This window comes from Microchirus variegatus (assembly GCF_963457635.1).
Source record: "Microchirus variegatus genome assembly, chromosome: 8".
NCBI classification, from domain to species: Eukaryota; Metazoa; Chordata; class Actinopteri; order Pleuronectiformes; family Soleidae; genus Microchirus; species Microchirus variegatus.
In genome coordinates this window covers 30533042-30547119 of record NC_139809.1, presented here as the reverse complement: position 1 = coordinate 30547119, position 14078 = coordinate 30533042, and the positions used below count along the sequence as shown (strand labels likewise).

Below are 14078 nucleotides of genomic sequence, written 5' to 3'. Positions count from 1 at the left end.
TAAAGTGTTTTCTCCAATGTTCTCATGCACCTCGCTCCCTCTTTCATGCTCCTCTTCCATGCTCCTCCTCCAGAGTCGCCTCGCCATGGGCATCTTCTCGGTCACTCCCTGCACTGGGAACCTAAAGTTCGGCTGTCATCAGATGGTGATCGTGGACTGCGCCGCTGACCAGCTGGGCAGCTGGAGCCAGGGTTTGCTCATCAACATCACCGGCCGCGATCCGGCAGACCACCCCGAAGGCATACCGTACAAGCTGCTGGCTGAAGTCTGCAAGCCGAGTAAGATTCCCTGTGTCTTCCGAAGACCTCGGACACCTTGTTACTGACAGAAAGTGAGGTTTTTAAATCAAGTAACACACTTTAGTGTGGACCAAAGTCTGTGGACATCTCAACTTTAAGGAATTTTAAACAAACTGGCATTTCTTTGAGGTTTTACACGGAGGACAAAATGCAGGAACTGGTGCAATTAATCACGCGTGGTAAAGTTCGCTGCAGGTTTTTATATCATAACAGTGTTTGACGATATATATCCTAAATATAAAATATATATCAGGATATTTTATGTGTGTTTAAGCCATATTTTTTTAAACCCAGTTTTTCCCACATGTTCTCAGCCACTATTTTCTAGCATAGATCTATCTATAAATTCCAGGAACGTCTCTCTGTTATTCGCATATCTCTCAAACCGATTGTCCGATTCATTTCAAACTTCACCGATGTCTTGCTATGATCACGAGTAAGCTCAGAGCCAAGTTTCACGTAGTTTGGATAACGAACGCGAAAGATATCGTTAAATATATTGCTAAAAGAAGCACGCTTTGGCTCTACTGTAGACTTTAAACTGAGAATTCTGATTTCAAACTGAGAATTCTGACTTTATTCTCAGAATTTTTTTCACTTTAAACTCAGAATTCTGACTTTAAACTTTAAAACTTTAAAAAGTCAGAATTCTGACTTTAAACTAGGAATCTTTGAGTTTAAAACTCAGAATTTCTGACTTTATTCTCAGAATTCTGACTTTAAACTTAGAATTCTGTTTTTAAACTGAGAATTCTGACTTTATTCTCAGAATTTTTACTTTAAACTCAGAATTCTTACTTTAAACTCAGAATTCTGACTTTAAAACTCAGAATTCTGACTTTAAACCTGGAATCTTTGACTTTAAAACTCAGAATTTCTGACTTTATTTGCCGAATTCTGACTTTAAATTTATAATTCTGTTTTTAAACGGAGAAGTCTGACTTTAAAACTCAGACTTTTAACTTAGAACTCAGAATTCTGACGTTATTCTAAAAAAACAAGAAAATACAACCACTATTAGGGGGAAATTACTTGTTTCTTGTTGTAAGAAAATGGCACTTGTTACGTTTTCTTGAACTAAGAAAAAAAAATACCTTGAAACGAGTCAAATTATCTGAAGTATCTTCAGCCTTAATAAGTCAAAGTGATTCGACGAACACCCCAAGTTCACTTTTCTTCTTCTGACTCCTCTGAAGGCATCCTGTTGGACGTGGCCTCCGTCTTCGAGGAGCATCACCTGTGCCACACCAGCGACCAGCTCTCCTCGGAGGAGTTCAGCGACGCCGAGTGCATTTACGTCCTGGACGAGAACAAGTTGATCTTCAACAAGGTCCTGGTGGGACACACCGGCCAGGCTCGCATCAAGCTCACCAACAACAGCAAAGTGCCCTGCGTGCTCTTCATGTGCCTCAAACTGGGCAGCTGCAAGGTAAACACACACCTGACGAGTCACGTGACGACGGAGGCGTGACGGCACAGCTGTCGCTGACTGTGTTTAAAAAAAAAAATTTTTTTTAATTACAGGCATCGCGTAACGTGGAAGTCTTTGATTTGTCGGCGACGCAGCTGACTCTTCCCAGCAAGTCTCACACGTTTGTGGTGGTCACGTTCACGCCGCGCTGCACACAGCTCTACAGCTCTCTGTTTGAGGTGGCCATGGAGGGAGCCAGCAGGTACACAACTGTGTCTACACAACTGTGTCTACACACTACTGTGTCTACACAACTGTGTCTACACAACTGTGTCTATACAACTGTGTCTACACACTACTGTGGTCACTTAAAATGTCCTTATTTTTGAAGGAAAAGCACTTTTCTAACAATGAATATAACATTCTAAACCACTATTCAAGCTGCAAACGTCTGTTTTTTAACGGAATATGTACGGAAGAGGATTAGGGCCACACAGGAAGAAAATATTTGAGTTCTGACATTAAGCTCAGAATTCTGACTTTAAACTCAGGATTTCTGACCAAACTCAGAATCTTTGACTTTAAAACTCAGAATTTTTTAAATTTTAAAGTCATAATTTTGACTTTATTCTCAGGATGTCTGACTAAACTTAGAATTCTGACTTTAAACTCAGAATCTTTGACTTAAGCAAACTCAGAATTTTTAAATTTAAAACTCATAATTCTGACTTTATTCTAATAATTCTGACAATTCTCAGACTTTAAACTGAGAATTGTGACTTTAAACTGAGAATTGTGACTTTATTCTCAGAATTCTGACTTTATTCTCAGGATTTCTGACTTTAAACTCAGGATTTCTGACCAAACTCAGAATCTTTGACTTTAAAACTCAGAATTTTTTAAATTTTCAAGTCATAATTTTGACTTTATTCTCAGGATGTCTGACTAAACTTAGAATTCTGACTTTAAACTCAGAATCTTTGACTTTAGCAAACTCAGAATTTTTAAATTTAAAACTCATAATTCTGACTTTATTCTAATAATTCTGACAATTCTCAGACTTTAAACTGAGAATTGTGACTTTAAACTGAGAATTGTGACTTTATTCTCAGAATTCTGACTATTCTCAGGATTTCTGACTTTAAACTCAGGATTTCTGACCAAACTCAGAATCTTTGACTTTAAAACTCAGAATTTTTTAAATTTTAAAGTCATAATGTTGACTTTATTCTCAGGATGTCTGACTAAACTTAGAATTCTGACTTTAAACTCAGAATCTTTGACTTTAGCAAACTCAGAATTTTTAAATTTAAAACTCATAATTCTGACTTTATTCTAATAATTCTGACAATTCTCAGACTTTAAACTGAGAATTGTGACTTTAAACTGAGAATTGTGACTTTATTCTCAGAATTCTGACTATTCTCAGGATTTCTGACTTTAAACTCAGGATTTCTGACCAAACTCAGAATCTTTGACTTTAAAACTCAGAATTTTTTAAATTTTAAAGTCATAATGTTGACTTTATTCTCAGGATGTCTGACTAAACTTAGAATTCTGACTTTAAACTCAGAATCTTTGACTTTAAAACTCAGAATTTTTAAATTTAAAACTCATAATTCTCACTATTCTAATAATTCAGACTATTCTCAGACTTTAAACTGAGAATTGTGACTTTAAACTGAGAATTGTGACTTTATTCTCAGAATTCTGACTCTATTCTCAGGATTTCTGACTTTGAATTCAGAATTCTGACTTTATTCTCAAAATTCTGACTTTTAAATCAGAACAAAACTTTTAACGGTAGTTTATTTCTGTTTGATTTCTGTTTGATTCCTGTTTGATCTTTGACTTTTGCCCCCCCCCCCCCGCCTGCTGGATGCAGAGCGACGCCTCTGGTTAAGAACAAAGTTCTGGAGTTTGACCTGATGGGCGAGGGTAACCTGCCCAGTGTGTGCGTGGTTCGTCCGTCTCTGATGAACAGCAGAGGAATTCTGCTGCTGCCGTTCAGACGCGTCTTACTGGGAGAGAGGCGCCGTCTGCCTCTGGTGCTGCTGAACAACGGCAAATATCCGGCCGAGGTGAAACATCTACATCGTTTTTATTTGGTTTTTAACTCTGGTGGGAAGCGCGTGTGGACGACAAAACCGTGTTTGTGTTTGGTTTGCAGCTCCAGATTGACCTGCAGGACAAACACGGTGTTTTCACCCTCCAAGCAACTTCTACAGACTGCAGCTCCACCTACACTGAACTGGAGGGCGACGACGACTCAGGTGACGCTTTGTGTAGATTACTGAATTAATCGTCATAATCGACGAGTCGTTTTGAAGCTTTTTTCATGATTGAAATAATGTGAATGTATTCCTCCACAGACAATCAGGCGGTGCGCCGAGCCACGCTGATGCTGAACGTGAACGAGCAGGTGGAGTTTGAGGTCAGCTTCTGCTCCAGCGAACCTCTGAGCGTCAAGGCCAAGATGACGCTGCAGGTGGAGGACAACAAGCAGAACAGGACCATCATCAAAGTGACCGGGGAGGCGCACCCGGAGATGATCTCCCTGGACAACATCGCCAGGTGTTTGCAGGAGATGGATCAGGAAGATTACGAGAAAGGTGAGAGAATTTCTTATAGATTTCTTTGTCACATTTTGGAAAAAAAATTCTTAATGATTTTTTGTCAAATTTGCAAATTTTTTTTTTACTATTTTATTATTAAAATATGTTTTTTGGGGAAAAAAACTATGGAAAAAAAAACCTTACTTTTTTGGGAATAAAAACTTTTTTGAAAAACTCAGAAGATTTTCTGGAAAAAAAACCCTCTTTTTGGGGAAAAAATTAAAATAAATTTTTTGGGCAGGAATTTTGTTTTGAAGAAAACTAACCTTTTTGAAATAAAACTAACTTTTTTTGAAAAAAACTAGTAACTTTTTTCAAAAAAAACTAGTAACTTTTTTCAAAAAAAACTAGTAACTTTTTTTAAAAAAAAACTAGTAACTTTTTAAAAAAAAAATTGTAACTTTTTTTAAAGAAAAAATTGTAACTTTTTTTTGAAAAAAAATAACTTTTTTTTGAAAAAAAATAACTTTTTTTTGAAAAAAACAACTCTTGGAAAAAACTTTTTGAAAACAAAATATTTTGAAGAAAAAAAAAGTGAACTTTTTTTTAATATTTGAAAAAAAATTATTCATTTTTTGAAAACATTTTTTTAGAGTGTGTTCATTAATCCGCCTCTCTCTCTCACACAGGCAGCTACGAGGTGCTGAACTTTGGCGACCTCCACGTGGACTTTCGTTACGAGGAGAGGTTCACCATGACCAACCACAGCAGCAACCAGGCCATGAGGTTTGAGTGGCCTTCCCCTGCACACCACATCATCTTCTCCCCTCAGGTGCAGCACGTGAATGTGTATATTTAGTTTGAAGTCATGCTTTAAAGACATAAAACATGAATATAATATCTGTTATAATCACACGGCGACAGGTGGGACACCTCCACGCCGGCTGTTCTAAGGAGGTGACCGTCACCTTCAGCTCAGGTCAGCCGGTGACGCTGAACAACCGCGCAATGATATGCAAGCTCCACCAGCTGGTGTTCCAGCAGCCCATTGACCAGGTGCCCGACTGGGACGACCTGACGAAGGCGGTGCAGTGGATGAGCGAAGACGAGCCCACGTCAGGAAGGCAGTCGCCGCAAAGCGACAGGAAGAAGGTGAGGATCCAAACTACAAATCTGCGTCCATTCTTGTCAATTTTATAGGTAAAATGTATACAATTGAGCTAAAGGTAGAAACCTCATCGGTAAAATTGAGATAAAGATAATTATATTTTTCCCTAAACACATAAAATGCTCCTCTCTTTAGACAGAGACAGTTAAACAGTGATACGTGGTCACAGTCATTAAAGTCATGTTTGTGTCTCTGCAGGTGACAAAGACAGAACCAGAACCCGGCTGCTCAACGCTTCACGGATCAGAGCGAGAGCTGGAGCTCAGGATCAAAATCGCCTGCGACTACGCTAAGTTCACCTGCAACAAGGACAGCGTCGCCTTCAAAGAGACGCTGCTTTACCAGAGCAGAGTCATCACGTACGTTACACATTTACTCTTTAAACACTAGTAACTGACTCAAAGGTACAGACCTTATAGGTAATATGTGTAAAATTTACTTAAAAGTAGAAACTTTACAGGTAAAATTTATACATTTGAGATAAAGGTAAAAACTATATGTAAAATGTATAAAATTGACTTAAAAGTAGAAACTTTATAGTTCAATTTGAATTAAAAGTAGAAACTTTACAGGTAAAATGTATAAAATTGACTCAAAGGTAGAAACTTTACAGGTAAAATGTGTAAAATTGACTTAAAAGTAGTAACTTCACAGGTAAAATGTATACATTTGAGATAAAGGTAAAAACTATAGGTAAAATGTATAAAATTGACTTAAAAGTAGAAACTTTACAGGTAAAATGTATAAAATTGACTTAAAAGTAGAAACTTTATAGTTCAATTCGAATTAAAAGTACAAACTTTACAGGTAAAATGTATAAAATTGACTCAAAGGTAGAAACTTTACAGGTAAAATGTGTAAAATTTACTTAAAAATAGAAACTGTACAGGAAAAATGTGTAAAATTTACTTAAAAATAGAAACTTTACAGGTAAAATGTGTAAAATTGTCTTAAAAGTAGAAACTTTACAGGTAAAATGTATACATTTGAGATAAAGGTAAAAACTATAGGTAAAATTTATAAAATTGACTTAAAAGTAGAAACTTTACAGGTAAAATGTGTAAAGTTGACTTAAAAGTAGAAACTTTACATGTAACGTGTACAATTTACTTAAAAGTAGAAACTTTACAGATAAAATGTGAAAAATTTACTTAAAAGTAGAAACTTTACAGGTAAAATGTATAAAATTTACTTAAAAGTAGAAACTTTACCGGTAAAATGTGTAAAATTTACTTAAAAGTAGAAACTTTACAGGTAAAATGTATACAATTTACTCAAAGGTAGAAACTTTACATGTAAAATGTGTAAAATTGACTTAAAAGTAGAAACTTTACAGGTAAAATTTGTAAAATTGAGATAAAATTAGAAACTTTACAGGTAAAATGTATAAAATTGACTCAAAGGTAGAAACTTTATGGGTAAGGGTTTAAACTAAACGGGATACAACTGATTTAAATTTCCACTCCCTGTGTGTGTGTGTGTGTGTGTGTGTGTGTGTGTGTGTGTGTGTGTGTGTGTGTGTGTGTGTGTGTGTGTGTGTGTGTGTGTGTGTGTGTGTGTGTGTGTGTGTGTGTGTGTGTGTGTGTGTGTGTGTGTGTGTGTGTGTGCGTGCAGACTACAGATTGTTAATCCCGGTAATGTCAAAGTGGAATTCCTCTGGAGAATCCGCATGGATCCAAACAACAGCGTCATGATCAGCGAGCCAGAAGGTAGAACAAGAATACTTACATATACATATACATATACATATACATATACATATACATACTTATATAGTTAGTTTGTTAGTAAGTTATGGGTTAACCAGTTAAATAAAACCTCCTATTATTCATTTAAAGCAGAACTATGGTTTCTCACCATTTTTCTGATGGTGTAAGGCTGTTTTCCCACTAACCGACAGTAGATGTCTCAGATCTGAAAAACGCGTGTTTGTGCCGTCTGTTCCAGAGGAGACGCCCGTGTCACCAGAGGGCAGCGGCGCGTCAGAAACCACCTCGGTGTTGGCGGCGTCTGCCAGCGCCGCGCTGAGTCCGCCGCCGTCGTCTCTGCTGGAGAAACCCGAGGAGCCGCCGTTCAGCGTGGAGCCCGAGATCGGGGCCATCCCGCCTGGATCCACGCAGAGGTTCAGGGTTCACTTCTCTCCTCTGGAGGTGGCCCACTTTACCGGCAGGCTGCTCTGCAGGTGAATATACGAAAGTCAGGATTAAACAAACCCAGATTGATTTATTCATGAGTCGAGCTGCGAAAGCGTTTCCAATCGAGCCGAGTGAACCTGAGAGAAGCCACGGGTCAAACTGTGCTGTTCGCTCATGAATAAATCCAACCAAAGTCATTTCACACTAGCACTGTTGTTGTTTTCACTCTGTGTTAGGGTTCAAATAAACAGGAAGAGACAAAATTAATGAAAATATAAACAAACAAAAACATTATAGAAGTAACACAAAGGAAAAGGAGCAGGGAAAAGTTTTCATTTAGTCAATTTTACCTTATTTTTACCTACTTTTATCTATTTTTTTAATCAACATTACTGTTTTATACACTGTTTGTCCTTTGTGGGCTACTGTAAAATACTGAACTGGCTCCTGATGTCAATATAAACGGCCACGAAGTATTAGGGTTACATTGAGCTCAAAGTCGAAACATTTACGAGAATAAAGTCGTAAATATATGAGAATTAAGTTGGAAATTTACAAGATTAAACTCTTAATTTACAAGAATGAGGTCTTAAATTTACGAAAATAAAGTCTTAATTTATAAGAATAAAGTCGTACATTTATGAAAATAAAGTTGTACATTTACAAGATTAAAGTCTTAATTTACAAGAATAAAATTGTAAATTTATGAAAATAAAGTTGTAAATTTATGAGAATAAAGTTGTAAATTTAGAAGAATAACGTAAATTTACTAGATTAAAGTTGTACATTTATGAGATTAGTTGGAAATTTACAAGATTAAAGTCTTAATTTACAAGACTAAAGTTGTAAATTTATTAAAGAATAAAAATGTAAATTAACAAGATCAAAGTCTTAATCTATGAGATTAAAGTTTTAAATTTACAAAAATGAAGGTGTTAATTTAGGAGCTTAAAGTTGTAATTTTACAAAAATAAAGGTGTAAATTTATGAGAATAAAGTTGTAAAATTACAAGAAAAATCGTAACTTACAAGAATAACACTGTAAATTTACAAGATTAAAGTTGTACATTTACAAAAATAAAGGTGTAAATTTACGAGAATTAAGCTGTAAATTTACAAGAATAAATTTGTAAATTTACGTCTTTATATACGTTTTTTTATAATCTCAGTATTCCTAACCTGCGTAAGGGGGATAAGCCTCCCGTTGTCACCGTGCGAGGCAGCAGTTTACTTCCTTACTTCCACTTTGACCTGGAGGACTCGGACTACATCAGCGGGAACCGACGCAGCCTTGAGTTCGGCGAACTTCCTGACCCCGACACCAGGGTCATCGAGTTCAACGCTGTTGGCCTTTCTGTGTCGACCAAAAGGTACTGAAAAGAATGTAGGAAATTGAGGTAAAAGGAGAAAGTTTACAGGTAAAATGGGTAAAATTTACTTTAAGGTAGAAACTTTACAGGTAAAATTTATAAAATTGAGGTAAAAGTAGAAACTTTACAGGTAAAATGTATAAATTGAGGTAAAAGTAGAAACTTTACAGGTAGAAGTAGAAACTTTACAGGTAAAACGTATACAATTGAGGTAAAAGTAGAAACTTTTCAGGTAAAATGTATAAATTGAGGTAAAAGTAGAAACTTTACAGGTAAAATGTGTAAAATGTACTTTAATGTAAAAACTTTACAGGTAAAATGTATAAAATTGAGGTAAAAGTAGAAACTTTACAGGTAAAATGTATAAATTGAGGTAAAAGTAGAAACTTTACAGGTAGAAGTAGAAACTTTACAGGTAAAACGTATACAATTGAGGTAAAAGTAGAAACTTTTCAGGTAAAATGTATAAATTGAGGTAAAAGTAGAAACTTTACAGGTAAAATGTGTAAAATGTACTTTAATGTAAAAACTTTACAGGTAAAATGTATAACATTTAGGTAAAGTAGAAACTTTACAGGTAAAATTTATAAAATTGAGGTAAAAGTAGAAACTTTACAGGTAAAATGTATAAAATTGAGGTAAAAGTAGAAACTTAACAGGTAAAATGTATACAATTGAGGTAAAAGTAGAAACTTTACAGGTGAAATGTGTAAAATTGAAGTAAAGGTAGAATCTTTACAGGTAAAATGTATAACATTGAGGTTAAGATAAATTTACAGGTAGAATTTATAAAATTGAAGTAAAGGTAGAAACTTTACAGGTAAAATGTATAAAATATAGTTAAAAGTACGCTTACTGATATGAACATACAAATGCTTATTGTCAGGTGTAAGGTTTTATCTCATTTTTACACACTGGAACTTTCAAAACTGAAGTTTTTAAGTAGTTAAAAGTTCAAAGTAAGTAAAGTGTGTGTTTGTTTGACAGAAATCAAACAACTTGTGTTTAAAACACAGTGTGTGTTACTTATTTGACTTCACTGGTGCTTTTATTTTCACATTCAGCTTCAGTGTTTGTTTGTGTGTTTGTGCGTTTGTGCGTTTGTGTGTTTGTGCGTCTCCGTCTCTTCTTCACTCCACAGATCTTTCTCCGTGTTAAACCCGACCAGTCAGCCGTATCCGTACGAGTGGAAGTGTGAAGAAACAGAAACCCGTTTGGTTCCGTTTCGCTGTCTCACCCCGTGTGGAACCATTCTGCCCGGGAAGAAAGTGGAGGTAAAATAAAGACTTAGAGACGCAGATTTATTCATCTGAGCTCGTTAAAACATTTCTGTCCTCATTTTCACCTCAACTCATCTCTTCATCTCTGCGCCGTGTCCCCACTTTAACACGATGAATCTAATCAGTATCTAACTGCACTGGTCCCTCTGTTTAATCCAATCTCATTGTAACGTAATCTTATTATAGAGCACAGCTCATCTGATCTAATCTCTCCCTGCTTCCATTCCCCCTTTGATTTGATTTGTTTTGCACACAAAAAAATGACATTGTCTCCAAATTTTAAACAAGAAAATTATAATGCAATATTTAATCATATTAACAACAAAATGAAGATGTAGATGTTTTCAGCAGTTGTTGTCCATATCGAAACGATTTACAAGAATAAAGTCTTAATTTACAAGAATAAAGTTTTAATTTACAAGAATAAAGTCGTAATTTACAAGAATAAAGTCTTAATTTACAAGAATAAAGTCTTTATTTACAAGAATAATGTCTTAATTTACAAGAATAAAGTCGTAATTTACAAGAATAAAGTTGTAATTTACAAGAATAAGGTATTAATTTACAACAATAAAGTCATACATTTATGAGAATAAGTCCTAAATTTACAAGAATAAAGTAATTAATTTACAAGAATAAAGTCTTAATTTACAACAATAAAGTCGTACATTAATGAGAATAAAGTCATAAGTTTACAAGAAAAATGTCGTAAATTTACAGAATAAAGTCTTAATTTATGAGATCTTTATTTACAAGAATAAAGCTGTAAATGTATGAGAATAAAGTCATTAATTACAAGAATAAAGTCATCAATTTACAAGAATAAGGTCTTAATTTACAAAAATAGTCTTAATTTACAAGAATAAGGTCTTAATTTACAACAATAAAGTCATAAATTTATGAAAATAAAGTCATAAGTTTACAAGAATAAAGTCGTAAATGTACGAAATTAAAGTCTTAATTTATGAGATCTTAATTTACGAGAATAAAGTTGTAAATTTACAAGAATAAAGCTGTAAATTTATGAGAATAAAGTCATACATTTACACAAATAAAGTTGTACATTTATGAGATTCAAGTCTTAATTTACAAGAATAAAGTTGTACATTTATGAGAATATAGTTGTAAATTTACGAGATTAAAGTCTTCATTTACAGGGTCTTAATATACGAGAATAAAGTTGTACATTTACAAGAATAAAGTAAATGAACTCTTATTTTGAAATTCTCAAAAAGCTCGTTTGAGTTTGAGACCCCTGGTGGTCACACATGTACATGACACCAACGATACAACAAAAAGCAGCTTCGAGGTGATTTTACAAAGCTTCTGTCTCTCTCATTTTTACTATAAATTCTTAGGTGTTTCCTGTCTCTCTTTTCCTGGTTTCATCCTGATCATCATCCCCCTGTAAATGTAAATACCACTCTCTCTCTCCGCATGTGCACACAGATGTGTTTCGAGTACGCCGTCGAGCAGCTGGACGTGGTCGAGTCGTTCTGGAGCTTCGTCGTCGACGATCTGTCGCTGGCCATGCCCTTCCTGTGTGTGGGGAACACCAGAGAGCCCATCGTCTATCTCAACAGACCCCACCTCGACTTCGGGGAGCTGATCGTTGGTAAGTGACGAGTGAAGGTATTCATGTCATTAAACCTTGTGTATAAATAATATTTCAGACTTATAGGTAAAAGGTACCTATACTGAAAGTATCTAGGAATGACTTGAAATTTACCATCATAATAGTCGGCATCGCCCTGAACAAGGATGCGTTGAACATATTTGCAAACCTCTTACGGAATAATTTTTATGAATTTTTGAAATTCAGGAAATGATCCATCTGCTCTGATGCACTTTGACAGTGAGCTGACTTTCTTCAAAAAAACAAAAAGTTTCTTGGAATGACTTGAAATTTACCATCATAATAGTCGGCATCGCCCTGAACAAGGATCTGTTGAAAATATTTGCAAACCTCTTAAGGAATAATTTTAATGAATTTTTGAAATTCAGGAAATGATCCACATGCTCTGATGCACTTTGACAGTGAGCTGACTTTAGTCTAAAAAATAAAAGTATCTCAGAATTACTTTAAATTTACCATCATAAAAGTCGGTATCGCCCTGAACAAGGATCTGTAGAAATTATTTGTAAACCTCTTAAGGAAAAATTTTAATGAATTTTTGAAATTCAGAATGGTGCATCTGCTCTGATGCACTTTGACAGTGAGCTGACTTTCTTCAAAAACACAAAAAGTATCTCGGAATGACTTGAAATTTACCATCATAATAGTCGGCATCGCCCTGAACAATGATCTGTTGAAAATATTTGCAAAACTCTTAAGGAATAATTTTAATGAATTTTTGAAATTCAGGAAATGATCCACATGCTCTGATGCACTTTGACAGTGAGCTGACTTTCTTCAAAAAAAATAAAAGTTTCTCGGAATGACTTGGAATTTACCATCATAATAGTCTGCATCGCCCTGAACAAGGATCCGTTGAAAATATTTGCAAACCTCTTAAGGAATAATTTTAATGATTTTTTAAAATTCACGATATTATCCATTTGCCCTGATAAATGTGTAAATGTAGATATTGTGTGTGTGTGTGTGTTTAGGTCGTCAAGTGGAACAGTCGGTTCTCCTGGTGAACGTGGAGGAGGAGCCGTTCTCGTTCTCCGTGATGCCGTCCTCTCTTCTCTGTGACGACGTAACGTCCAGCCTCGTCGTGCAGCCCATGAGCGGCACCGTGGCTCCTCAACAGAAGTGAATACCACTGCAGTATATAAAAACACATATATATATGTACTGTACATACTGTAAATACCACAAGCGACTCATTGGCGTCGTCGACTCTTTGGCGCAGGCTGCCCTTGTCCGTGTTGTTCCTGCCGAGTCGCGAGGGCTACGCTAGCTTCAGGTTGGTGGTGAACGTGAAACGTCGGTCGGAGCCTCTGAGTCTGCCCATCAAAGCCGACTGTTTCCCCGTCAACGCGTTGGTTCAACTCCAGAGTCCAAACGGGAAGCTCAGAGAGATCGTCTCCTATCATCAGGACAGCGTGGACTTTGGCGTGGTGAGCGCACTTTCGCCGCACGTCGTCAACGCGGCGACTCCCGCGCGTCAGGTCTAAAACGTGTGGCGTCTTCTTCCGTTTCGCCTGCAGGTGGCGGTCCTCGAGCAGTCCACCTTGAACTTCCTGGTGACCAACGTGGCGAGGCTGGGCGTGGACGTGAACTTTGACCTCACGGGGCCCAGCAAGATGCTGCGATACCTGGAGCTGAAGCCAAAGAGCGCTTCCATCAACGTGGAGAATCAGCTGCAGGCGGCGCTCGTCTTCTCCCCCAGAGGAAACTGTGTCCTTCACGGCGTCCACATGAGTATCAACGTAGGTCAACACAGCGCTCACAGTCACAGATATGATATGAAATATGGGAAAAAAGAGGTAGAAAAAGTCTGAATTATGAGACGGAAATGTTTTTTATCTCATAATTATGACTTTTTATCTCATAATTTTGACTTTTTATCTCATAATTTTGACTTTTTATCTTATAACTATCACTTTTTATCTCATAATTGTGACTTTTTATCTCATAATTATGACTTCATCTTAGAATTATGTTTTTATCTCATAATTTAGATTTTTTATCTCATAATTTCAACTTTTTCTCATAATTGTGACTTTTTATCTCATAATTTCAACTTCTCATCTCATAATTCTCACTTTTTAATCTCATAATTTCGACTTTATCTCATAATTATGACTCTTTATCTTATAATTTCGACTTTATCTCATAATTTCGACTTTTTATCTCATAATTTCGACTTTTTATCTCATAATTTCGACTTTTTATCTCATAATTTCAAATG

General features: G+C 35.9%; 1 protein-coding gene across 1 annotated transcript in view; it reads left to right on the top strand.

Annotated features, from left to right (window-relative positions):
* hydin (HYDIN axonemal central pair apparatus protein) overlaps window positions 1-14078 on the top strand; it is a gene marked incomplete at both ends in the record, with an annotated part of 92389 nt that overhangs the window by 75038 nt on the left and 3273 nt on the right. Inside the window, 17 exons of the mRNA XM_083894320.1 lie at window positions 74-278; window positions 1496-1728; window positions 1824-1972; window positions 3596-3791; window positions 3881-3983; window positions 4083-4322; window positions 4955-5097; window positions 5190-5417; window positions 5632-5792; window positions 7096-7142; window positions 7381-7615; window positions 8738-8938; window positions 10080-10212; window positions 11668-11833; window positions 12829-12976; window positions 13077-13284; window positions 13375-13596. Of these exons, the coding sequence (XP_083750446.1) occupies window positions 74-278; window positions 1496-1728; window positions 1824-1972; window positions 3596-3791; window positions 3881-3983; window positions 4083-4322; window positions 4955-5097; window positions 5190-5417; window positions 5632-5792; window positions 7096-7142; window positions 7381-7615; window positions 8738-8938; window positions 10080-10212; window positions 11668-11833; window positions 12829-12976; window positions 13077-13284; window positions 13375-13596 (3018 nt within the window). The remainder of the gene's footprint in view (window positions 1-73; window positions 279-1495; window positions 1729-1823; window positions 1973-3595; window positions 3792-3880; window positions 3984-4082; window positions 4323-4954; window positions 5098-5189; window positions 5418-5631; window positions 5793-7095; window positions 7143-7380; window positions 7616-8737; window positions 8939-10079; window positions 10213-11667; window positions 11834-12828; window positions 12977-13076; window positions 13285-13374; window positions 13597-14078) is intronic.